Raw genomic sequence first — 26,637 nt, 5'->3', positions numbered from 1 at the left:
GTTTTTCAACAAAGCTTTTAAGATCAACTAGAAGTCTGATTAAGTAATTGAATGAACAATGTCTGTGTAAAATACCCCCTGTTGATGATGGTGTAGATAAGAGCAACTCGGGTATCGTATTTGGCAGTACACCATGTCTCGTAACTATGCGCCCCAGGGAATTATGTTAGTACTATTACCAAGCACATTTTCCCCTTATAGTATGCGACTTAGGGTCTAATTTTATACGTTTTATTAACTCTGTCCTTATGGACAAGCTTGTTTCAGTAATATGTGTGTAATAATGCTTACCAAATAGGTAAATTGCATTATAACATATTAATCTTGTTTTTGGAAGGCACAGGTGGCACTGTCATCAAAGATGCCACAGTTTGCTGTGCAGAGTTACCTCCCTTAGGCTTGCTAGAAAACAAGGATCGTGGGTTTGAATCATTGGCCCTAATTGTTTCTATTCTAACTGAAATACTGTTTAAAACTGTGTTACACAAACTTACTCCGTTTCCTTGAGGTTTTTGTGGCTGTCGAATGTATTGACATATTTTTGTTGCTTTTTCGTTAACACAACACAGTTAAAAGTATTATGAATAAACAAAATTCATGCAGTGTAGTTTTTGCAACTTTTTCCGTTGCAAAAATGTTTGGAAAAATATTTTTCTGTTCAAATATGTCTATAGTTTGCAGAGGTTAGATTTACATAACTAGATCATTAGGATTTGTTGTCACAATTATTTTAGTAAACAATGCAGATACATTGCATACACCATGGGAAAATGATCTTACACCATGACCTGAAAAAAGTATTGTTCCGAGAAATTTTGAAAGCTTCATGGTCTCGAGATGTCAGAGCAAACACTGGAAAGTCGGTGAGATGACGAAGGAAAATAGCAACTGCTAACGATATCTATTCAACAGGTTAAAGAAATAAACAGCAGTAAAGAAAGTGTTTTGCCAGAATTCCTGTATTTCTGTGTTAAGTTACAAATGTTTTGGAAGAGAAAAAATATTGTGTTTTTAAGCATTAGAGACATTCCCAGTTCATCAGGAAAGTTGTTTTGAGTGGATAGATCAGCTTGGATAGATCAGCTGGAAATTTTCGTTGGCATTTTCCTTGTTTGAGGCAGACTTTCTCTATTGACCCTCAAGGCTCGATTTTGCTTTATAAAACATTCACAAGTGCAACCTATTCTTGAAAAATGCAACCTAATATTTATGTGTGCATGCACCAAATGCATGTCAAAAATATGAAATTTGTGCCGACTGTCCTTTTCTTGTCCACACAAAATCGATCTTCGAGTGATTGAGTGAGTTTGGTTTAACGCCACTTTTAACAGTATTACAGTTATATCGCGGTGTGTCAGCTTAATGTGGGAGGAAAGCCCGAAGTGATGCAGGTCTCAGATGTTTACCACTTCGGTGAAACCCACGAGTACGGGTATGGTGCTGACAAACCTAGAAACATAATCGGGACGAACCGGGATTCGAACCCACAATCATAGGTTTCTAGCTTGCCCAAGGGATGCAACTCTGCACAGCGAATCGCCGCGCCTTAGATGACTGGGCCACCTGTGCCCCAATCGATCTTTGAACTCACTCAATACCTCTCAGTCTCAAGTTTTTTTTGCCTTACTACATCACTAATCCATGTGTTCGTGTAGTTTGTCATGCTTTCTAAGGTGTGACGTCTTCAAACTGTGGGTCCTTTAAGATTATGTGCCTATTACGTTTTACAGCAAAGGGTCATTAATTTAGATGACACTGGCAGCAGATTGGCCAATGTTTCAGCATGATAAAGTTTAACCTGGTTTTGTTTGGTGCAACTGGGTTTTCATGTCAACATGCACCTGTTGCGAGTTAAATCAACTTCCTTCAATTGAGCCCCGACTCTTTGAGATCATCATAAAACCCAAACTAAATTATTGAACAGTTTTTGTTTTGGATAAGTATCAGAATATTAACTGCTGGCTCGGAGTGAGTGGTTATGGTCTGGTAACTTGCTACCAGGATGTAATGAGAGTGAAAGTGTTTTTGTTTTTTCCTGTCGAGCGAGCTATCTGCAGTGGCATGTGGATTGTGAGTCTGTGGTAGACTGATAGGGATTTCCGTCCGTCACTACACCGCCATGGATTGGTTCCCGTTCTACTTACTGTGATAGGACATCCCAAAGGAAATTAAGCTTAATATGTCATTTCTTGAGTGGGTGACCACAAGTTGAACAACAATGTGGAGGCCTGTTTGTGTGTACTGTATCTTGAGGATGGATGCTTCAGTTGGGACAACGCCTTGGGATGACGTAGGAACTCGGAAGAACATGAATACATGACACTGTTTATGGATAGCAACTTCTTTTATTCACTCAGCATTCACCCAATGAAGGAGCATGAATTAGCTCTGAAATGTCATGACAAAGAATAAAAGTAGTTTCTATCCATAAAAAGGTTTCCTGTATTCATGATATGTGTACGTGGATGATAGGGAGATTTGTAATGGTAAAAATAAATGGCTAGATGTCGTGTTTCCAAACTTTCAAATGCCCTGGAGGTGTGCTGGTATATTTGGTAGACTTTCCCACAGAGATGAATTTGAATAATGATTAATTTTACTGGTAAGATTTACCCTCAACAAGAAGACATGGGTAGTGTGTTGGATCAGTTGTCAGTCAGACATGTTTATTTAAGAATGTATTGAACCAACTGAAAGGTGAAGGTCGTGCTGATCGTGGACCTTTCTGAGAGGTATAAAATTTTCACGTCATGTAGAAATATATTTATTCATGGATTCTTGCTTTAGTTCATAACTTCAGCATCAGAATCAGATCACAGACGGGAAAGTGTCGGAGACCTGCATCAAGTCAGGCTTCTGCCCACATTCAGCTGACATGCCATGATATAGCAGATGATATATTCAGAGTTAGAAATTGGCACTAGTCCTCTAGTCCTTGCCAAACTTCCCAATAGTTAAGGTATCCTAAGGACGAGTAGAAGTTTGCCATTATTTAGGGTTTTTGTTATATGTTCTCATTATAAGGACTAGTGGAGCCCAACTGGAAACTATTTGAAAAAATTATGTTGACCATTATGAATGCACGTTCATGATGTCCTTCTTTTCCAGATCAAGACTTTCTACATCAGGATCTCAATAATCGTATCCTAGCTCACAACCGCGAGACCAGTCAGCCAGTCGGGCCAACCCCCTACATCCGCAGCGAAACAACTCATCACCAGCATCAGCATCTTCACAATCACCAACACATGCATCAACACTACAACGCCCTGGGGCCGCCACCCTCACTCGTGCCGACCCCACCCCCTCATCTGGTAAGACAACTTACATTGAAGAAAGCATTTGGGCATCTCAATATTCATTAACAGAATGCATTGGAGTCTCTCAGTATCTTGGGAGAATATGTGGTTCTCTGAATCATGGGAGAATATTTGGATCTCTGAATCATGTGAGAATATTTGGGTCTCTGAATCATGTGAGAATATTTGGATCTCTGAATCATGGGAGAATATTTGGGTCTCTGAATCATGGGAGAATATTTGGGTCTCTGAATCATGGGAGAATATTTGGGTCTCTGAATCATGTGAGAATATTTGGGTCTCTGAATCATGGGAGAATATTTGGGTCTCTGAATCATATCGGAGAATATTTGGGTCTCTGAATCATATCGGAGAATATTTGGGTCTCTGAATCATGGGAGAATATTTGGGTCTCTGAATCATGGGAGAATATTTGGGTCTCTGAATCATGGGAGAATATTTGGGTCTCTGAATCATATCGGAGAATGTTTGGGTCTCTGAATCATGGGAGAATATTTGGGTCTCTGAATCATGGGAGAATATTTGGGTCTCTGAATCATATCGGAGAATGTTTGGGTCTCTGAATCATGGGAGAATATTTGGGTCTCTGAATCATGGGAGAATATTTGGGTCTCTGAATCATGGGAGAATATTTGGGTCTCTGAATCATATCGGAGAATGTTTGGGTCTCTGAATCATGGGAGAATATTTGGGTCTCTGAATCATGGGAGAATATTTGGGTCTCTGAATCATGGGAGAATATTTGGGTCTCTGAATCATGGGAGAATATTTGGGTCTCTGAATCATGGGAGAATATTTGGGTCTCTGAATCATGGGAGAATATTTGGGTCTCTGAATCATGGGAGAATATTTGGGTCTCTGAATCATATCGGAGAATATTTGGGTCTCTGAATCATGGGAGAATATTTGGGTCTCTGAATCATGGGAGAATATTTGGGTCTCTGAATCATGGGAGAATATTTGGGTCTCTGAATCATATCGGAGAATGTTTGGGTCTCTGAATCATGGGAGAATATTTGGGTCTCTGAATCATGGGAGAATATTTGGGTCTCTGAATCATATCGGAGAATGTTTGGGTCTCTGAATCATGGGAGAATATTTGGGTCTCTGAATCATGGGAGAATATTTGGGTCTCTGAATCATGGGAGAATATTTGGGTCTCTGAATCATATCGGAGAATGTTTGGGTCTCTGAATCATGGGAGAATATTTGGGTCTCTGAATCATGTGAGAATATTTGGGTCTCTGAATCATGGGAGAATATTTGGGTCTCTGAATCATGGGAGAATATTTGGGTCTCTGAATCATGGGAGAATATTTGGGTCTCTGAATCATGGGAGAATATTTGGGTCTCTGAATCATGGGAGAATATTTGGGTCTCTGAATCATGGGAGAATGTTTGGGTCTCTGAATCATGTGAGAATATGTGGTTCTCTGAATCATGGGAGAATATTTGGGTCTCTGAATCATATCGGAGAATGTTTGGGTCTCTGAATCATGGGAGAATATTTGGATCTCTGAATCATGTGAGAATATATGGGTGAGAATGTCTCTAGAAGAGATGAGAGAATAGTTTGGTCTCTGCATCATGTGAGAATATTTGGGTGTCTGTTTCTAACAGACTACAGAAATCCTCTTCTCATTCACTGACTGCTACATATGAAGTTGTTCTCTTTGTGACAATGTCTTATTTCTCACTGAACTAATTTCAATGCTTTTCTCTTTCAGTTTGATAAAATTCCAAAGGCATACGACAGTCTGTATCGGCCAAGTGTGAGTATCTCATGTCTTGCATACATGTAGTACATTGTATTGATGTAGGAAGCCTCTCCCTCTTTGTTTGTCCTGTTATGACTGAAGTCCCTCTACAAACCATACCGGACACGACATTGGGAAGTTTTACTGACATTTGCTGCCGACTTCGGGCAATATGTCGACCACTGAGCATGTCCAGATACATCCCTGGGCTGTATAATATAAATCATTTTAAGGACTAATGATTAAAATGAGTTTCCACCACTATGAGTAGGAATAACCTACAGTTGAAGTATTTACTCTACAAGTCTGAGTCCGCACTCAGCGATATTCCAGCTATATGACGGCAGTCTGTAAATAATCAAGTCTGTCCAGACAATCCAGTGATTGACATCATGAGCATCAATCTGTGCAATTGGGATACAATCAACATCCAAATCCGTTAGCCTGAAGCTGCCTTGATGAGGGTAAAAAGCCAACACATTTAACTTTTGGGACTATTTATGAGGCTATGTGTTGACGATGTTCTTTCTTTGTGTAGTTAATGCCGTCACCCTACCCAGGGTTCTCGTCCCTGCTACCCCCGGGGCCCGCTGCCAATCACCTCACCTCGGGGCTGCACGGTGCATTCCAACCCAAGGTTAGGGTAAGTACATCCTGGTTATTCCTCATCTTCTTCACTAGAAGGGGGCGGCAGTGACAGCTCATTGCATCACCTTTCTAAGTAGTCATAACACCTTGGTGTAGTTGCTTACATCCCACCATCATGGAGGGTAGTGGATTATAACATAAAGAAATGTTTCTCAGTCATCAGCGCATCACTTCAGATCCTTCACACCAGTCATTTAATTGCCAGTGAAAGAAATATTTGTCAAATTTCCCTGGTCTCCATTCTTCATGTTTGACAGCTGTGAATTGAGTTCAATGTGTGCCCAGTTGTGATTGTTGGAATTTCTAGGTGGAAATCAATTCATCACTTTTTTTTTCAATGAGAAAATAATAATTTGTGATGTCCTTAATGTCTTTTAAGAGATATATGCCTGAGAAACATTTTTCATTCTTTTTTTTAAATGCAGCCTAATGCTCCATCATTTCATTGTCATGTCTGTGCCTTTGGTGGCATGTGATATATCTCATGTTGTCATGGTATTATGTGATACATCTCATATTGTCATGGTATTATGTGATATATCACATATTGTCATGGTATTATGTGATATATCTCATATTGTCATGGTATTATGTGATACATCTCATATTGTCATGGTATTATGTGATATATCTCATATTGTCATGGTATTATGTGATATATCTCATATTGTCGTGGTATTATGTGATATATCTCATATTGTCATGGTATTATGTGATATATCTCATATTGTCATGGTATTATGTGATATATCTCATATTGTCGTGGTATTATGTGATATATCTCATATTGTCATGGTATTATGTGATATATCTCATATTGTCATGGTATTATGTGATACATCTCATATTGTCATGGTATTATGTGATATATCTCATATTGTCATGGTATTATGTGATATATCTCATATTGTCGTGGTATTATGTGATATATCTCATATTGTCATGGTATTATGTGATATATCTCATATTGTCATGGTATTATGTGATACATCTCATATTGTCATGGTATTATGTGATATATCTCATATTGTCATGGTATTATGTGATATATCTCATATTGTCATGGTATTATGTGATATATCTCATATTGTCATGGTATTATGTGATACATCTCATATTGTCATGGTATTATACGATATATCTCATATTGTCATGGTATTACATGTATGTGATATATCTCATATTGTCATGGTATTATGTTCCATGGCATTTGCTAAAAAGATTTCGCTGGCCAAAAGAATCATTTGAACCTTTTGAGGAACAGGAATGGGATCAGGAACATTGGGTTCCAGTTTGTCTGGCTGAACTTGCGGAGATTTGGTCTCAACTGTTATAATTTATTCAGACACAGTTTGGAATAATAATTGGACTTAAAGTAGTCACACTGCAACATTTGTAGAAACCTTAGTGGGCAAAAACATACCACTCTTTATACAGTCGTGTACACTTACCTGAAACCAAACACACATTCTCCCTACATCTTTGCCCATGTAGCAATTTGGACGTAAGTGTCCCGAACAGGAACACATGTCGTTAAAAGGCCGACTTTCCTAAGTATATAATTGCCTCACTTCTTTCTGACATAAGTGTTTCTTGAGATTATTATCACAGCTTTTTAAATAAAAGGAAAACATAACCGGCGCCTTCCATAATATGACTTTAACAATTATCAATGGAGCCTTTCAAGTGTGTAGAGTATATTCGTGACAAATGCTCCTTCATCGATAGCATCTCAAAACAAAGGAAAATGAGAATGTAACACTGACGGACATATTCATCAAAGAAAGGTTGATTATCAAAGGATGCAGAGGCGATATAATTGTTCCTTGTTGCAAGATAAAACTTCAAAACACTACTCCATTGGCAACTTGAGAAATTCTGGATTTTTTTTCCGAAGGACGTTTTTCGTTGATGTTCCCATCGGTGCTGTGCAGATCAAATGCAAACTGTGTTGACTGGTGACTTTAATGTTAGCACTTTGTTTGGAATTTCAAAGACTTGCCGAAAAAAACGTGAATGAATCAAAGTGACGAGATGAAATTGATTCTTGTTCGTATACTCCCCAGACACTTTGATGTCCGCACAGAGATTCAGAACTGTAGTTCAGAAAACATGACGTGATTATCTTTATCTGTGACACAAAGCTGCTGAATTCTTTGATGCCCTGGGTTTTCTCGGTTGTAATACTGGGGAAAAAACTTTTTTTCTCTTCTGAAATGAAATCCAAACCCTTGAGTAACAAGTTCAGTATTACAGTTTCATGATCGACTTTTTCTGCTGAGCTTTATGTTTTGCTAATACAATGTTGATTTCTCTGAAGAAGTCTTAATTAATTGCATCTTGTACATATTTATCAAGACAAGCAGTTAGGATTGAATTTTTCACTCCTCAAGAACTTTCATTTTAAAGAAATGTTTAAATATCATCAGACAAAGAATGATAGGTTTTCAGGCAGGCATGATGAGGAGGTGGAAGAGGAAAGCAAAAATGTTTTGGAAAAATCTACTACTTCTATGAGTTTTGAAGAAATCATTTTCTAAAGCTAGTCTTGAATAGGCTGATGGGCAAACTGAACAGTTTTTTAGAACTTTAATAATATATTTGGTTTCTCATTGGAAATAAAAGAACTTGTTCTCAGCTGACATTTCAAAGATATTGGGGAAAAATAACAAACTCTGTTAGTATTGCATCATTTTCATTTCCTTGAGGTCTTCGATTTCAAACAAAAATCTGCAACCTTTTCAACAAAAACCTCTTGTAATTGTGAAACAAAACTCTCTAAAGCCTAAAACACAGCATCACAATCTACATCACTGAGGAAAAAACATTTGGAAGGATTGAAGGGGGCAAGGAATGTTTCTAACAATAGGCAACCATCTTGAATATTCCAGTATTGGGAGCATCTACTCTCTTTGTGACCCTGCAAAGTTGTATCACTACATTATACAGTCCAAAGACGTAGATAGATATTGTATATACGTCTTTGTACAGTCCTACCACAACTCAACACAACACAACACAACACAACACAACACTCCTAGTTCGGTGCGGCTTGTGAGCCTTAAAAGTTTCAAATTTCACTAGCTTAAATGTGCATGAGTTTATTTTTCTAGAAATTTGATTTTGCAAAGGTATCAATAAAATAAACCAAAATTGCATATCAGGAGTCAAATATTGCAAAGGGGGTAACTTTGATCTCCCAACCTTAATTCATTATGGCTATTAAACATTAAACAGATGTGTGCATAAAAAATACATACTCCCCAATCACTGCGCGGTGCCACAGGTTCCTGACTGGCCAATACCTCTCTGATATATGTTTTACCTATCTGCATTTCAGTCCATGCAGCCGTCAACGTCCTCTGTCCTACTTCCATTGAGGGACAGAGAAAAGCCACTGCCACCATCGACTTCTCTCCCACAGCAGAAAGTAGGCTCTCATTTCATTCTTCTAACAGTCATATTGCTTGTCGTTAGTGCATTGTAGTCGTAGTAGCTGGCTTACTGACTCCAGCAGACAGGCCATTGCTGCATTAAACTTCATGGGGTGGTCACATTGCATCTCATTCATAAATCGTTGGGGGAAGGGACCTGTAGGGGTTCATTGTCATTTTTAGTCTGGTCGTGTTTTTAGTAATGGCAGATTTATGAGACAAGAATAATAATCTGCATTCCTACATACTCATTGAACGTAATCTGTATGCAAGAGCAGAACATGAACAGCACTTGTTCACTCCGGGGTAGAATAGGTCTTCAGCAACCCCTGCTTGCTGTAAAATGCGACTATGCTTGTCGTAAGAGGTGATGAACAGGATCGGGTTGTCAGACTTGCTGACTTGGTTGATGCATGTCATTGTTCCCCAATTGCGTGGAACGATGCTCACAATGTCAATCACTGGGTTGTCTGGTCCAGTTATTTATAGACTGCCGCCATATGGCTGGATATTGTCGAGTGCAGCATTAAACAACAAACAAACAAACACTCTGCTGTGCTCCTAATATCAGCAGTACGATATGCTCTGGATACAAGCATCTTCTGATTTGCTCTCAAAACTTGAGAATTCTGCAACGCTCTCAATACAGTGGGCTATGCTGTTCTTATTAGAGCATCTGCATATGCTCTTTATACAGGAGCACCCTGCTCTACCGATGAAAGCATTGGTAATTCTATGCTCTCCCCTTGAGAGCATTCACCATCTATGCTTTGCCATTGATTGCATAGATCCTGCTGTGCTCTACCCGTGAGAGCATAGATCCTGCTATGCTGTACTCAAGAGAGCATAGATCCTGCTATGCTCTACCCATAAGGGCATAGATCCTGCTATGCTCTCGCCATCAGAGCATTGACCTGCTATGCTTTACCCATGACAACTAGCTTTGTTCTCCATCCTCTAGACATCCTCCTCCTACATTTGTGGAATTAAGTTAGTGTCCCCAGCGGAATGGACTTGTAACAGAGTAGTGTGTTTTGCACATGGCTACAGCAATTGAGCATTTGTACAAGAATGGAAAAAAACTACAAAATATCCTCCAAAAAAAAAGGCACTCCAGGAAAAACAATGAACCAAACTTGATCAAGAACAAACTAATCAATTCTAAGGCAAGGCGTCATTGTTTCAAGACAAATTTGTGTTCACAAGTAGCTTCAGGTTAAGAGTCTAATTTTGTTATTTTTTTTGTGTGAATACAAGTAATACAATTTATGGTTGCATGATGACCGGGTTACAAAGGACGAAGCTTTCCGACTTCACGACTACTTTAGAAAGATCCCTATGCAGTTCTCTTTGAAATTCTCCAACAGATGTCTTCATAGGGAGTTTGGATCCCAGGAGAACTTGATTTCTTTCAAATCAGGATTCTTCGGAGACTGTCAGCTTTATGCCTTCAGGCTCATTCACTTTGTAATTTGCATACAAAACACATTTTTACGAGTTGCGAACTTTTTTAATCACAACGCAAGGACCCTTCAGGTTGAAGTCCATACACTACCGAATATTTCGCTGGAATTTACGTCTAGCAATATGCATGTCTCCTTAACCGAAGAGCTCGTCTTTGAATATTGATTTACACTCTGTGTTTACTTCAATGGTAAAGAGGAGGAGAAAAAATTGTGAATGCTCCACGCATTGCCCAAGGAGGGTATTTATCACCACTGAGTAAGGGTAATTAATCCTGCGTAGCAAGGATGGTGGAAATTTATTTTTTGCCAATCTCTGGAGAGATCTTGATTATCTTCCTATAGACGTGGAAGAAGTATCAAAGGAAAACGATGACATGTTACACAGGGAAATCAATAAGAAATCTTTAATGGATTTCCTCGGGGAGAAAATGATGGTTGTCGAGGACGTTTTTATGCCGACTTGAAAACCCTTCTGTCCCTGATAGCTTTTAGTGCTTGAAACTCGTTCTGAAAGCAAAGATGTTTTCTCCAAGTCGAGTCAAAGACCATTGGGGTTGGGCTAAGCATTTCTTTTGGAACCAACGGCTATGCAAGTAATGATTCGCAACAAATTAACATTCTCCAAACTCGCTCTTTACTAAAGTGCCATCTCGAATGGAGTACAATGAAAATCGTTAAAAGCTATGCGATCGCAACCAACTGTCCTCGTGTTGATGGTATTGAGATATTGATATACCTTGCATGATTGCAAGAAGAGCAGCATGAATTGTGTCTGCGTAACGAGGAAGTAGCCTAGCCTTGAGAGACATCATTAGTGGTGATAGTTAGACATAATCATTTGGTGGTGTAGTTCCGTATTGATGAATGACTTCACTTGCCAAATTATTGTAATATTTTTGTTTTATTGATGGGCAATGTCATAATGAAGTTTAAGGAGATCACTGTTTTTATGGCTTCAAATGTTACATCACAATTGGATTTTAGTATCGAATGCAGACAGGGACAATTGAATCTTCGATTTGGTCCCTCTTTGGCCATATTTGTTTCAATAAGGGGATGAAATTGGGCATCAGTTGGCCCATGGACTGACAGGGCAATTGTTCATCTTGAACCAGGCTGAATTTGTGTCATCATGCCCAACGTTATCAATACTATGTCACAGCCCTTTGCTGAAGTAGTCTTAAAGCATACCAAGATCCAAAATAACAAAAATGAAATCATGAAACTTACCTCCCTTTTTCACTCTTCTTTGAAGAAGTCCGGAAAATGGTGTGCAGTCCATGTACGAGTGGCATGGGAGATTTACCATCATCAGCAGAAGCAACAGAGTGACCCGACAAAGGGCCTAGAGGTGAAGCCAGGCGACCCTCTGCGCCCCCCTAGTCATCTCATGCCGGGTCCTGCCCTCCATCCCAGACCCCCAGAAATAGGGGGAGGTAACCCAGCTGCTCTGTTGGGTAAGTCGGGTAATTTTTAAGCATTTTGATATTGATAGTTCTTACCAAATGTTTAAATATTATAGTTATTGTGAACTTTTACACAAATACATACATAGTAAGATAGTGTCCACCATTGTAATTATTTTCACACATGTATGGGTTTATGGACTCTGCTGTGCTGTCTGCAGCATTATCTTCCCTTAACTATCAAAAGTTGGGTGCCCTATGGGCAAGTATTCATCATATGTAGGATTTGCAGTTTTTCAAACAAAATTTGAGCTTGGTTTGTCTCTCTGTAAGATATGTTAAATACATTTAAGTCTTGTTGTTAAAGCTTTGAAATTATTAATGTTTGGAAAAACTGTGGAGGATTTCTTCCAATATTTCTATTCTTCTTTTTTTCAGCTTCTCACTCCAGAAGTTTATTAGAAGCCCATGGTTCCAACAGCTTCCTAAACCCTCATATAGGTATGTCAAGAAGTGTTCTAGTCGAGTGACTCAGATGGCTTATTTCAGAATGAAAGTTCATTCGCATGTATTTAGTGTATAAATTGTGCAAGCCCAATTCATGTTGCTTGACCGCCTTTGTGGTCTAATTGACAGAGGATCTGCCCGAAGAGTAGGACGATGGTGGTTCGATTCTTGTGTTTCACTACCCCTCACGTTGTTCCACAGACAGAAGTGTTTTAAAAAGTGGCCATGAAACTATGAAGCTTTTCATTTGGCTGTAGAACAAGGTAGCATCTTCTCAAGGGAGGCTACCCACTGTTGCCTGTAGAATCTTTTTTGTGTTTTTTTTAAGTCAAACTTCTTTTTACTTTAATGTCTGATAAAGAATAGTCTGGTCAAAGGGAGATAATTGACAGAATGTGTTTTGCTGTTTCAGGAGTTCCGTCATTCCCCAGGCCATCCCCGTATCCAAGTACAGTCGGGTTCGGTGGCCTCGGTAGCCTAGGTAGCCTTGGTGAGTAGTCCATTCACCCAGCTCACTACATCCTCAATGCTTTAGGCTTAGCGCGGGACCACACCGTGAAGGTCCGGGTTAGAATTGGCCATCAGCAACCAATGCCTGTCAGAAGAGACAACTAAAAGGTCTGGTGGTCAGGCTCGCTGACTTGGTTAATGCATGTGATGGTCTCCCAATTGCTTAGATTGATGCTCATGATGTCAATCACTGGATTGTCTGGTCCAGACTCGATTATTTAGACACTGTCATATATAGCTGGAATATAACAAAGTGTCGCATTGAACAACATGTACACAAATCCTATGAGACACTAAAAGGGTGTTAATAATATCTTATCATTAGCAGAACAACATGAAAACTCATTGTAGACATGTACTAGGCGCACCCCCCACTTCACAGCTCTTTTTATTAGGGAAAAAGTGCACTATACACAAGAAAATAGGGAAGTCTGCAAAGATGACCTCTTCAGAGGTTGATCCCCAGGAGCGAACCTGCTTGATTCTCATTTCACTTGACCACCTGCCAGTTTAAAGCCAGTTAGACCACCTCCGTGGTGTAGTGGATAGAGTGTCTGCCCGAAGAGCAGGTCGATGGTTTGATCCCCAGGCTGTGTCACAGCAAAAGACATCAAAGATGGTGAATACCGACACATGTTGCTGCATAGAGCTTGATAATATGTTCAGTATGTCAGGATGTTAGTGATGTAGGATGTTTGACTGACTGCATCATCAGTGTTCTGTTTATTCCAGGAGGTAATCCATTTGGTTCTGGTCGTGACGTCTCTGCAATACCGGGTGTAACACCCCCTCACGAATGGAATCGTCTGCATCGAACCCCTCCGTCATTCCCATCGTGGCCAAAGCTGGATCTCGACCGAGAGAGCGAGAGAGAACGTGAGATTGAACGAGAGAGGGAGCGAGAACGGGAACAAAGGGAAAGGGAGCGAGAACGGGAACAACGGGAAAGGGACCGAGAACGGGAGTTAAATGAACGGAGGAGAGAAGAAGAAAGAGAAAGGTGAGACAGCTGTTTGAGTTGGACTTCCATATCTTTATGAGGATCTGTATTGGGCAAGTACATTTAATAGGGATGGCCTATGAAGATACACGGGGTGGAATAGGTCTTCAGCAACCCGTACTTGCAGTAAAAGGCGACTATGCTTGTCGTAAGAGGCGATTAACAGGATTGGGTGGTCAGACTCGCTGACTTGGTTGATGCATGTCATCATATCCCAATTGTTTGGATCGATGCTCATGATGTCAATCTTGGATTGTCTGGTCCAGACTCCATTATATACAGACTGCAGTCATATAGCTGGAATATTGCTCAGTGTTGCGTTAAACAACAAACAAACAAACAAAATAATAGGGATCAAGTGTAGAACAGTGTGCGGTTTGAGAAATCCATTTTTGGTCTGATATTCTTGAATTATTGTGGGCTTTTCTCCCACATCAAGCTGGCACCTGTGATATGACCGAGACAGTGTTCAAAACTGCATTTAACCAGATTCACTCACTGATATTCCTTTTGATGAAGCTCTAGTGGTTTTCTTCAGATAATGGAGGTAATAATTTTTTAGATGGTGCTATCATTTGTGTTCCCTACTTTTCCAGGGAGCGTCGGAATGCCGAGTCGAGAGAACGTCTCAACAGTTTTGTGGACATTGAAAGATCTCGGGACAGATTTAAAGAGCATGAGCGTCGGCGATCTCGGTCAAGGTCAAGGTCACCAATGCGAAATGGTCGTGTAGACTCTGCCAAATCAGACACTAGCAGTTTAGAAAGGCAGAGTATAAAAGTGAAAGAGGAAAGGAGAGATGAAGAATTTATCAATAATATTAATAACATGAACGCTGAACGTGAAAAATTATTGAGGAACAATTTTGTCGGCCTTGGACATGTGCCTCCTGTTGGGTTTAATATGTTAGACAGAAATCGTGTGCTAGGACCACATTATTTTCCAATGGATCGGCCACCTCATAGTCAACCTTTGTGGAACCCATTCGAGAAAAGTTTAACCATGAATCCCTTGGAATTAGATCGGGACCGAATGGCAGCCCTGAGATTCACTTCCCCAATGGCTGTGATTGAGCAGGAACGTCTGAAGGAGCAGATTATGCGAGAAGAAATGGAAATGAGGAGCCGATATCTTGACCGCATTCCATCATACGATAGGTTCGCCTTTGAGCAGAGCAAGCTGCCTATGAGGACACCCGATCCTTTGGGGCTTCCTCCGTTCTCAAGGACAATCAGTCCTGCTATTAACCACAGTGGTCACGGACACTCCCACCACAACCACAACCACAACCATAACCATAACCACAACCACACCGGCAGCAAGACGGCATCCCCTGCCATCATTCCTGGGGCTCCCCCGCCTCTGATACCATCTGCCTCTGCAACTCATTCTCGTAGTCATAACAACTCGCCAACAAGCAGCAAATCAAAAGGATGCAGTCCGGCTGACAGTACGAGCGAATTAAAAGACAAAAGGGACACAAGTTCAACAGATCCCGACGGTCACTCGCGGTAGTGTCGGCTTTTTATTGTGATGGGTTAGAATCATTGGTTGCAAAGTTAAATGTGCAATCGTGTGTGTATGTGGAATTGTATACTCTGTGGATGTGCTGTCTGTGTTCTTACCATGGTCGGATATGTGCTAATTGTGAAACGGGACGACCACAGTCGAAAGGGCGACACAAGTCAAACAATATGCAAACTTCCATACCGATTCTTAATGGAAAGTGCTCAGGCAACATATAAATCAAGTGCTTACAAAGCCGGACAAATCACTGGCGATAAGTAAACGTGTGAAAACAGGAATTTTCCCTCAGGAATTATTCCATTAACTCATGCCAAAAGACAAAATCTACTGGTCAAAACCATTTCTTGTCGAGTGTGGCCGATATGGCTGCCTCTGTTAAAGTGTGATACATATGATATATTCGTCTGTGCAAAACTTTTACTACGACTTGAGCATTAAAAATGCACCAATAATGCAGAAATGGCACCGACATGTACGATTTGAAACTGGAAGAAGTTTCAAGGGAGATAACTCTGATCTCGGTCATTCCTGACTTCGCATCAGTGTCTGCCAAAGCGTATTGTCCATTGGTTGTCGAAGTAAGATAACTGTTCTACGGAGGTATCCTGAGTGATTTGGTCGGCATCATATGCAATCCCATAATGCAGTGTACATGCTGCAACCACGTGCAGAATTGTTGTGAAATGCAATGACATTTGAAAGATGGCAAAGTTGTATAATTTAAATTATTTATCATGTGGTAAATTTGGTGTCTCAAAGAATGAACTCAATCTCTGCCTGGATCGATGTGAAACTTTAAGTTTTGTAAAATATGACAAAATTATTTTTGTCGCTGTGTTCTGAAATATTGTTTTCACTGCACCAGGAATTTATGGTTTACTAGTTAGAATGAATTTCTTTTTTATTTTGATATACTGGTATGAAACCATTATATATATTAAAGACTGATTTCAGCTCCAAGAATGTTTTTTCTCCTCCTAAGGGGCAGTTTGGGTGACCTTTGATCCAGAGGTCATCCCCGAAGCTTATATGTACTTGTATATACTGTATACAGTGTTTCTAGACACAATAGAAACATCTTAATAAACTCTAAATTAATTGAACAGAAAGTCTTATGCTTATTGATGCCAGGTCACAGGATTATGGAGAAAACATCAGTGTCCGATGCTGTACAAATACTTTGGCCCGAATCTCTGCTGACCATGTGGAAAGATTAACATGTGGAAATCCAGACTCGGTCACTAGTCCATCAGTCTGCAGGACACCCATGGATATATCGGTCACTAGTCCTTTGGTCCGCAGGAAATCCAGGGATAGACTCGGTCACTATAGTCCTTTGGTCCAAAACTAGTGAAAATATAAACCAACAAGTTGATCTTTCCAAAAATCTATTTATTTGACATTACTAGTCTGAAATGCGAATAAGTTGGATGTAACCATAGTTATTATATTACCTGGCAATTTGATAATTCTGGTTAATAAAAATATTCTGAAAACCAAACCCTCCACCTATCTGTCAGACGCTCTCCTTCTGCTCAGTGCCTGATGTGTCTGGTCCAGGTTTACAGGCAAATGTGATGTAGCAGCATTAAACTACCTTCTCGCAGGAATCTGTATTGTGCACACATACATCAATGTGATTCCCCATGACCTGTAGACCCCATTAATGTCTAAACTTCCCTGGGCACTTGATGTTGCACAAAAACTAAATTTCACTCTGACCTCTTGGTTTTTAAGGTTTAAAAAATCAGAACCTAGGACAGATATTTGGGCCACTAGTGAGCGAGTTTGGTATTACGCCCCTTTTAGCAATATCACGGAGGGGGACACCAGAAATGGGCTTCACACATTATACCCATGTCGGGAATCGAACCCAGATCTTCAGCGTGGTGAGCGAACACTGTTACCACTAGGCCACCCTTTTGGGCCACTAGTTAACTTTCAAAAACAATGACTAATGAACATTGCTTTGAAGAGTTGATTAACCAAACTATCCAGATCATCTGCATCAGAACAGTCCCTTGTCAGCCATACAGACTGCCTTGACCCATTATAAGGAAAATCTCAATACACCAGATGGAGTAGCTTAATACATAACACTGATCTAAACAGCATTTCAGTTATATCACTGAAGGACACCTGAAAGTGTCTCCGGTCAATGAAGTTTGCCATTTTGATAAAACCCCACAAGTATGGTGCTTGCAACAACCTGAGAATCGTAATCGGGGCAAATCAGGGATTTGAATCCAACAGAAGCAGATCCTGGTAGTGAGTTTCACGCCAGTCGGCAGTGTTCCAGCAATATCATGGCAGCCTGTAACTAACCGAGTTTCGACCAGACAAACTAGAGGTTGATATTATGAGCAACTTTCACCCTGTCGGAGCCCCAGTTCTCCGCTTATGACCAGCAGTTGAGTGCAGTACCATTAGCTGTAAAAGAGTCTTGTGTGTGTCTTTCCATGATACTATTCAGCGAATGGACACATAGAGTAAACTAGGCCTACCACATTATCAAATTAAGCTGGTAGGTAGTTCAGAGCTTTATAAATGACAAATGCCAAATGAAGAAAACTGGTTCCCCTCTTGGTAGTTATTCAGTAGAAATCCTGACATACATCCACACAGGGCTGGCAGTGGATGAGGCAGCCTCGACCAATGTGAGACGTGCTGGCATCGCCCCTACAATACATGCGTACCTCCTTGCTGACTTCACCTCATTATGACCTGAACCCATGGGTTTGATACAAGATATTATATTGTACAAGACAAGGTGCAGTGTACAAAATCAATACTGATCTATACTACAAATATAGCATATTTTACATAAATAGACATAGGACTTGCATAATTGCACAGAGATAATATGGGGTCAGTAACAATTTATAAGAATTACAGTCAAGTCTCGTTAATCCGACACTCGTTAATCCTACAATCGGCTCTATCAGATACTAATGATGGGAACCGATTAAATCAGTGCTATTTAGACCCTTTAATCCTACAGTCTCGCACACCGTCTCAAACACACCTTATTTGCAAAGAATTACCGAAATCTCTCATTAATCAGTCTCGTTAATCTGAGTCAGTGGTCCACGATGTAATAATGGCGGCAGATCTGGAGAACACTAGCACTTGCAGTGACATGGCTAGGGTTAATATTCTTGTTTTCGTCTATGGGTGTTAAGATAAATTACATGAATGATATTCTCTAGGGGTGGGACAAGTCAAAATTTACGACCAGGTTCTCGAGCCCCTATTTGTCTCAATTATGTCTGATGGGGAATTGTTTTACTGGTGCCCTGGCAAATGCTATTTCCATACACGTATAACACGATCTGATCATGCATACACTAAAGCTTGCGTAAATATCTTTACTCAAAACGTATTTAAATGACAGAAACAATGTGTCCATAGATAGACTTTTATTGTTCTTGTATTAAAACAATATATTACCGCAATGTGATTTACCATGGGCCCGGGTAGTCCTGTGGCTACCCGGTCCTACTCAGTACCCACCCGACCCAGCCCAGTTACACGTCCCAGCCCTAATATTCACCCCTGTGGGTGTTCTGCAGCCTCTTCTATAACTGGACCCCTGTGTGCCCTAAAACACAGTGAGTGAGTTGGGTTTAACCCTGCTTTTAACAGTATTCCAGTTATATCATGGCGTGTCGGCGTGTGGGAGGAAAGCCCCAAGTGATGCAGGTCTCGGACGTTTACCACTTCGGTGAAACCCACGAACATGGTATGGTGCTGACAAACCTAGAAACATAATGGGGGCGAACCGGGATTTGAACCCACAATCATAGGTTTCTAGCATGTCCAAGGGACGCAACTCTGCACAGCGAATCTTAGACGACTGGGCCACCCGTGGCCCCCACTCATCGCAGACAATGAAGAGGTGACAGGAAGTGGGACTCTGTATTGTGATAAACATTCATAGCTTGCCTGGGACCAACAAGCACACATGTAAATATTGTCATGTTTATTAAGCATACATGGCTTGACAGTATAATATTGAGACTTTGCAGTGAATGATGAGCCTAGTTGGAAACATGCATGTCACATTTATTAATCATCCGTGGGAAAACTTGAAAGAAAGCAAGCACCCCAGGGTGTATACAACTGAGACTATTGTAAATAAGTAACACCTTGATTGTAAACAAGTAACACTGTGGTGATTATAAACAATTAACACTGTGGTGATTATAAACAAGTAACACTGTGATTATAAACAAGTAACACTGTGGTGATTATAAACAAGTAACACTGTGATCATAAACAAGTAACACTGTGATGGTTATAAACAAGTAACACTGTGATTATAAACAAGTAACACTGTGATGGTTATAAACAAGTAACACTGTGATGATTATAAACAAGTAACACTGTGATGATTATAAACAAGTAACACTGTGATGATTATAAACAAGTAACACTGTGATGATTATAAACAAGTAACACTGTGATGATTATAAACAAGTAACACTGTGATGATTATAAACAAGTAACACTGTGGTGATTATAAACAAGTAACACTGTGGTGATTATAAACAAGTAACACTGTGATGATTATAAACAAGTAACACTGTGGTGATTATAAACAAGTAACACTGTGGTGATTATAAACAAGTAACACTGTGATGATTATAAACAAGTAACACTGTGGTGATTATAAACAAGTAACACTGTGATGATTATAAACAAGTAACACTGTGATTATAAACAAGTAACACTGTGGTGATTATAAACAAGTAACACTGTGATCATAAACAAGTAACACTGTGATGGTTATAAACAAGTAACACTGTGATTATAAACAAGTAACACTGTGATGATTATAAACAAGTAACACTGTGATGATTATAAACAAGTAACACTGTGATGATTATAAACAAGTAACACTGTGATGATTATAAACAAGTAACACTGTGATGATTATAAACAAGTAACACTGTGATGATTATAAACAAGTAACACTGTGGTGATTATAAACAAGTAACACTGTGGTGATTATAAACAAGTAACACTGTGATGATTATAAACAAGTAACACTGTGGTGATTATAAACAAGTAACACTGTGGTGATTATAAACAAGTAACACTGTGATGATTATAAACAAGTAACACTGTGGTGATTATAAACAAGTAACACTGTGGTGATTATAAACAAGTAACACTGATGATTATAAACAAGTAACACTGTGATGATTATAAACAAGTAACACTGTGATGATTATAAACAAGTAACACTGTGGTGATTATAAACAAGTAACACTGTGGTGATTATAAACAAGTAACACAAGTAACACTGTGGTGATTATAAACAAGTAACACTGTGATGGTTATAAACAAGTAACACTGTGGTGATTATAAACAAGTAACACTGTGATGATTATAAACAAGTAACACTGTGATGATTATAAACAAGTAACACTGATGATTATAAACAAGTAACACTGTGATGATTATAAACAAGTAACACTGTGGTGATTATAAACAAGTAACACTGTGATGATTATAAACAAGTAACACTGTGATGATTATAAACAAGTAACACTGTGATGATTATAAACAAGTAACACTGTGGTGATTATAAACAAGTAACACTGTGATGATTATAAACAAGTAACACTGTGATTATAAACAAGTAACACTGTGGTGATTATAAACAAGTAACACTGTGATCATAAACAAGTAACACTGTGATGGTTATAAACAAGTAACACTGTGATGATTATAAACAAGTAACACTGTGATGATTATAAACAAGTAACACTGTGATGATTATAAACAAGTAACACTGTGGTGATTATAAACAAGTAACACTGTGGTGATTATAAACAAGTAACACTGTGATGATTATAAACAAGTAACACTGTGGTGATTATAAACAAGTAACACTGTGGTGATTATAAACAAGTAACACTGTGATGATTATAAACAAGTAACACTGTGGTGATTATAAACAAGTAACACTGTGGTGATTATAAACAAGTAACACTGATGATTATAAACAAGTAACACTGTGATGATTATAAACAAGTAACACTGTGATGATTATAAACAAGTAACACTGTGGTGATTATAAACAAGTAACACTGTGGTGATTATAAACAAGTAACACAAGTAACACTGTGGTGATTATAAACAAGTAACACTGTGATGGTTATAAACAAGTAACACTGTGGTGATTATAAACAAGTAACACTGTGATGATTATAAACAAGTAACACTGTGATGATTATAAACAAGTAACACTGATGATTATAAACAAGTAACACTGTGATGATTATAAACAAGTAACACTGTGGTGATTATAAACAAGTAACACTGTGATGATTATAAACAAGTAACACTGTGGTGATTATAAACAAGTAACACTGTGGTGATTATAAACAAGTAACACTGTGGTGATTATAAACAAGTAACACTGTGATCATAAACAAGTAACACTGTGATGATTATAAACAAGTAACACTGATTATAAACAAGTAACACTGTGATGATTATAAACAAGTAACACTGTGATGATTATAAACAAGTAACACTGTGGTGATTATAAACAAGTAACACTGTGGTGATTATAAACAAGTAACACTGTGATGATTATAAACAAGTAACACTGTGGTGATTATAAACAAGTAACACTGTGGTGATTATAAACAAGTAACACTGTGGTGATTATAAACAAGTAACACTGATGATTATAAACAAGTAACACTGTGATGATTATAAACAAGTAACACTGTGATGATTATAAACAAGTAACACTGTGGTGATTATAAACAAGTAACACTGTGGTGATTATAAACAAGTAACACAAGTAACACTGTGGTGATTATAAACAAGTAACACTGTGATGGTTATAAACAAGTAACACTGTGGTGATTATAAACAAGTAACACTGTGATGATTATAAACAAGTAACACTGTGATGATTATAAACAAGTAACACTGATGATTATAAACAAGTAACACTGTGATGATTATAAACAAGTAACACTGTGGTGATTATAAACAAGTAACACTGATGATTATAAACAAGTAACACTGTGATGATTATAAACAAGTAACACTGTGATGATTATAAACAAGTAACACTGTGGTGATTATAAACAAGTAACACTGTGATGATTATAAACAAGTAACACTGTGGTGATTATAAACAAGTAACACTGTGGTGATTATAAACAAGTAACACTGTGGTGATTATAAACAAGTAACACTGATGATTATAAACAAGTAACACTGTGATGATTATAAACAAGTAACACTGTGATGATTATAAACAAGTAACACTGTGGTGATTATAAACAAGTAACACTGTGGTGATTATAAACAAGTAACACAAGTAACACTGTGGTGATTATAAACAAGTAACACTGTGATGGTTATAAACAAGTAACACTGTGGTGATTATAAACAAGTAACACTGTGATGATTATAAACAAGTAACACTGTGATGATTATAAACAAGTAACACTGATGATTATAAACAAGTAACACTGTGATGATTATAAACAAGTAACACTGTGGTGATTATAAACAAGTAACACTGATGATTATAAACAAGTAACACTGTGATGATTATAAACAAGTAACACTGTGATGATTATAAACAAGTAACACTGTGGTGATTATAAACAAGTAACACTGTGGTGATTATAAACAAGTAACACAAGTAACACTGTGGTGATTATAAACAAGTAACACTGTGATGGTTATAAACAAGTAACACTGTGGTGATTATAAACAAGTAACACTGTGATGATTATAAACAAGTAACACTGTGATGATTATAAACAAGTAACACTGATGATTATAAACAAGTAACACTGTGATGATTATAAACAAGTAACACTGTGGTGATTATAAACAAGTAACACTGATGATTATAAACAAGTAACACTGTGATGATTATAAACAAGTAACACTGTGATGATTATAAACAAGTAACACTGTGGTGATTATAAACAAGTAACACTGTGGTGATTATAAACAAGTAACACAAGTAACACTGTGGTGATTATAAACAAGTAACACTGTGATGGTTATAAACAAGTAACACTGTGGTGATTATAAACAAGTAACACTGTGATGATTATAAACAAGTAACACTGTGATGATTATAAACAAGTAACACTGATGATTATAAACAAGTAACACTGTGATGATTATAAACAAGTAACACTGTGGTGATTATAAACAAGTAACACTGATGATTATAAACAAGTAACACTGTGATGATTATAAACAAGTAACACTGTGATGGTTATAAACAAGTAACACTGTGGTGATTATAAACAAGTAACACTGTGGTGATTATAAACAAGTAACACTGTGGTGATTATAAACAAGTAACACTGTGATGGTTATAAACAAGTAACACTGTGGTGATTATAAACAAGTAACACTGTGGTGATTATAAACAAGTAACACTGTGGTGATTATAAACAAGTAACACTGTGGTGATTGTAAACAAGTAACACTGTGATGGTTATAAACAAGTAACACTGATTGTAAACAAGTAACACTGATGATTATAAACAAGTAACACTGTGGTGATTATAAACAAGTAACACTGTGATGATTATAAACAAGTAACACTGTGATGATTATAAACAAGTAACACTGTGATTATAAACAAGTAACACTGATTGTAAACAAGTAACACTGTGATCATAAACAAGTAACACTGTGATTATAAACAACTAACACTGATTGTAATCAAGTAACACTGATTATAAATAAGTAACACTGTGATGATTATAAACAAGTAACACTGTGGTGATTATAAACAAGTAACACTGTGATGATTATAAACAAGTAACACTGTGATTATAAACAAGTAACACTGATTGTAAACAAGTAACACTGATTATAAACAAGTAACACTGTGGTGATTATAAACAAGTAACACTGTGATGATTATAAACAAGTAACACTGTGATGATTATAAACAAGTAACACTGATGATTATAAACAAGTAACACTGTGATGATTATAAACAAGTAACACTGTGGTGATTATAAACAAGTAACACTGATGATTATAAACAAGTAACACTGTGATGATTATAAACAAGTAACACTGTGATGATTATAAACAAGTAACACTGTGGTGATTATAAACAAGTAACACTGTGATGATTATAAACAAGTAACACTGTGGTGATTATAAACAAGTAACACTGTGGTGATTATAAACAAGTAACACTGATGATTATAAACAAGTAACACTGTGGTGATTATAAACAAGTAACACTGTGATGATTATAAACAAGTAACACTGTGATGATTATAAACAAGTAACACTGTGGTGATTATAAACAAGTAACACTGTGATTATAAACAAGTAACACTGTGATGATTATAAACAAGTAACACTGTGATTATAAACAAGTAACACTGATTGTAAACAAGTAACACTGATTATAAACAAGTAACACTGTGATGATTATAAACAAGTAACACTGTGGTGATTATAAACAAGTAACACTGTGGTGATTATAAACAAGTAACATTGTGGTGATTATAAACAAGTAACACTGTGATGATTATAAACAAGTAACACTGTGATGATTATAAACAAGTAACACTGTGATTATAAACAAGTAACACTGATTGTAAACAAGTAACACTGTGATCATAAACAAGTAACACTGTGATTATAAACAACTAACACTGATGATTATAAACAAGTAACACTGATTATAATCAAGTAACACTGTGGTGATTATAAATAAGTAACACTGTGATGGATATAAACAAGTAACACTGTGGTGATTATAAACAAGTAACACTGTGATGGTTATAAACAAGTAACACTGTGATGATTATAAACAAGTAACACTGATGATTATAAACAAGTAACACTGTGATGATTATAAACAAGTAACACTGTGGTGATTATAAACAAGTAACACTGTGATGATTATAAACAAGTAACACTGTGATGATTATAAACATGTAACACTGTGATGATTATAAACAAGTAACACTGTGGTGATTATAAACAAGTAACACTGTGATGATTATAAACAAGTAACACTGTGATTATAAACAAGTAACACTGTGGTGATTATAAACAAGTAACACTGTGATCATAAACAAGTAACACTGTGATGGTTATAAACAAGTAACACTGTGATGATTATAAACAAGTAACACTGTGATGATTATAAACAAGTAACACTGTGATGATTATAAACAAGTAACACTGTGGTGATTATAAACAAGTAACACTGTGGTGATTATAAACAAGTAACACTGTGATGATTATAAACAAGTAACACTGTGGTGATTATAAACAAGTAACACTGTGGTGATTATAAACAAGTAACACTGTGATGATTATAAACAAGTAACACTGTGGTGATTATAAACAAGTAACACTGTGGTGATTATAAACAAGTAACACTGATGATTATAAACAAGTAACACTGTGATGATTATAAACAAGTAACACTGTGATGATTATAAACAAGTAACACTGTGGTGATTATAAACAAGTAACACTGTGGTGATTATAAACAAGTAACACAAGTAACACTGTGGTGATTATAAACAAGTAACACTGTGATGGTTATAAACAAGTAACACTGTGGTGATTATAAACAAGTAACACTGTGATGATTATAAACAAGTAACACTGTGATGATTATAAACAAGTAACACTGATGATTATAAACAAGTAACACTGTGATGATTATAAACAAGTAACACTGTGGTGATTATAAACAAGTAACACTGTGATGATTATAAACAAGTAACACTGTGGTGATTATAAACAAGTAACACTGTGGTGATTATAAACAAGTAACACTGTGGTGATTATAAACAAGTAACACTGTGATCATAAACAAGTAACACTGTGATGATTATAAACAAGTAACACTGATTATAAACAAGTAACACTGTGATGATTATAAACAAGTAACACTGTGATGATTATAAACAAGTAACACTGTGGTGATTATAAACAAGTAACACTGTGGTGATTATAAACAAGTAACACTGTGATGATTATAAACAAGTAACACTGTGGTGATTATAAACAAGTA

At 37.6% G+C, this 26,637-nt stretch overlaps 1 protein-coding gene across 5 annotated transcripts in view; it reads left to right on the top strand.

Annotated features, from left to right (window-relative positions):
• Nucleotides 1-16,678, top strand: part of LOC124142085 (autism susceptibility gene 2 protein homolog) — a 251,314-nt gene extending 234,636 nt beyond the window's left edge. For all 5 annotated transcript variants that reach the window (XM_046510351.2, XM_046510350.2, XM_048381334.1 and 2 more), the window contains 9 exons: nucleotides 3,109-3,314; nucleotides 5,048-5,092; nucleotides 5,616-5,720; nucleotides 9,066-9,155; nucleotides 11,881-12,082; nucleotides 12,470-12,532; nucleotides 12,951-13,028; nucleotides 13,781-14,048; nucleotides 14,645-16,678. In XM_046510351.2, the coding sequence (XP_046366307.2) occupies nucleotides 3,109-3,314; nucleotides 5,048-5,092; nucleotides 5,616-5,720; nucleotides 9,066-9,155; nucleotides 11,881-12,082; nucleotides 12,470-12,532; nucleotides 12,951-13,028; nucleotides 13,781-14,048; nucleotides 14,645-15,563 (1,976 nt within the window). In that variant the 3' untranslated portion in view covers nucleotides 15,564-16,678. The remainder of the gene's footprint in view (nucleotides 1-3,108; nucleotides 3,315-5,047; nucleotides 5,093-5,615; nucleotides 5,721-9,065; nucleotides 9,156-11,880; nucleotides 12,083-12,469; nucleotides 12,533-12,950; nucleotides 13,029-13,780; nucleotides 14,049-14,644) is intronic.
• Nucleotides 16,679-26,637: the final 9,959 nt, after the last annotated feature.

The sequence above is a fragment of the Haliotis rufescens genome, unplaced genomic scaffold (assembly GCF_023055435.1).
Source record: "Haliotis rufescens isolate VD_foot unplaced genomic scaffold, xgHalRufe1.0.p SCAF_38, whole genome shotgun sequence".
NCBI lineage: Eukaryota > Metazoa > Mollusca > Gastropoda > Lepetellida > Haliotidae > Haliotis > Haliotis rufescens.
The sequence above is the reverse complement of the archived record's forward strand: the minus strand, read 5'-3'. Positions and strand labels throughout refer to the sequence as shown.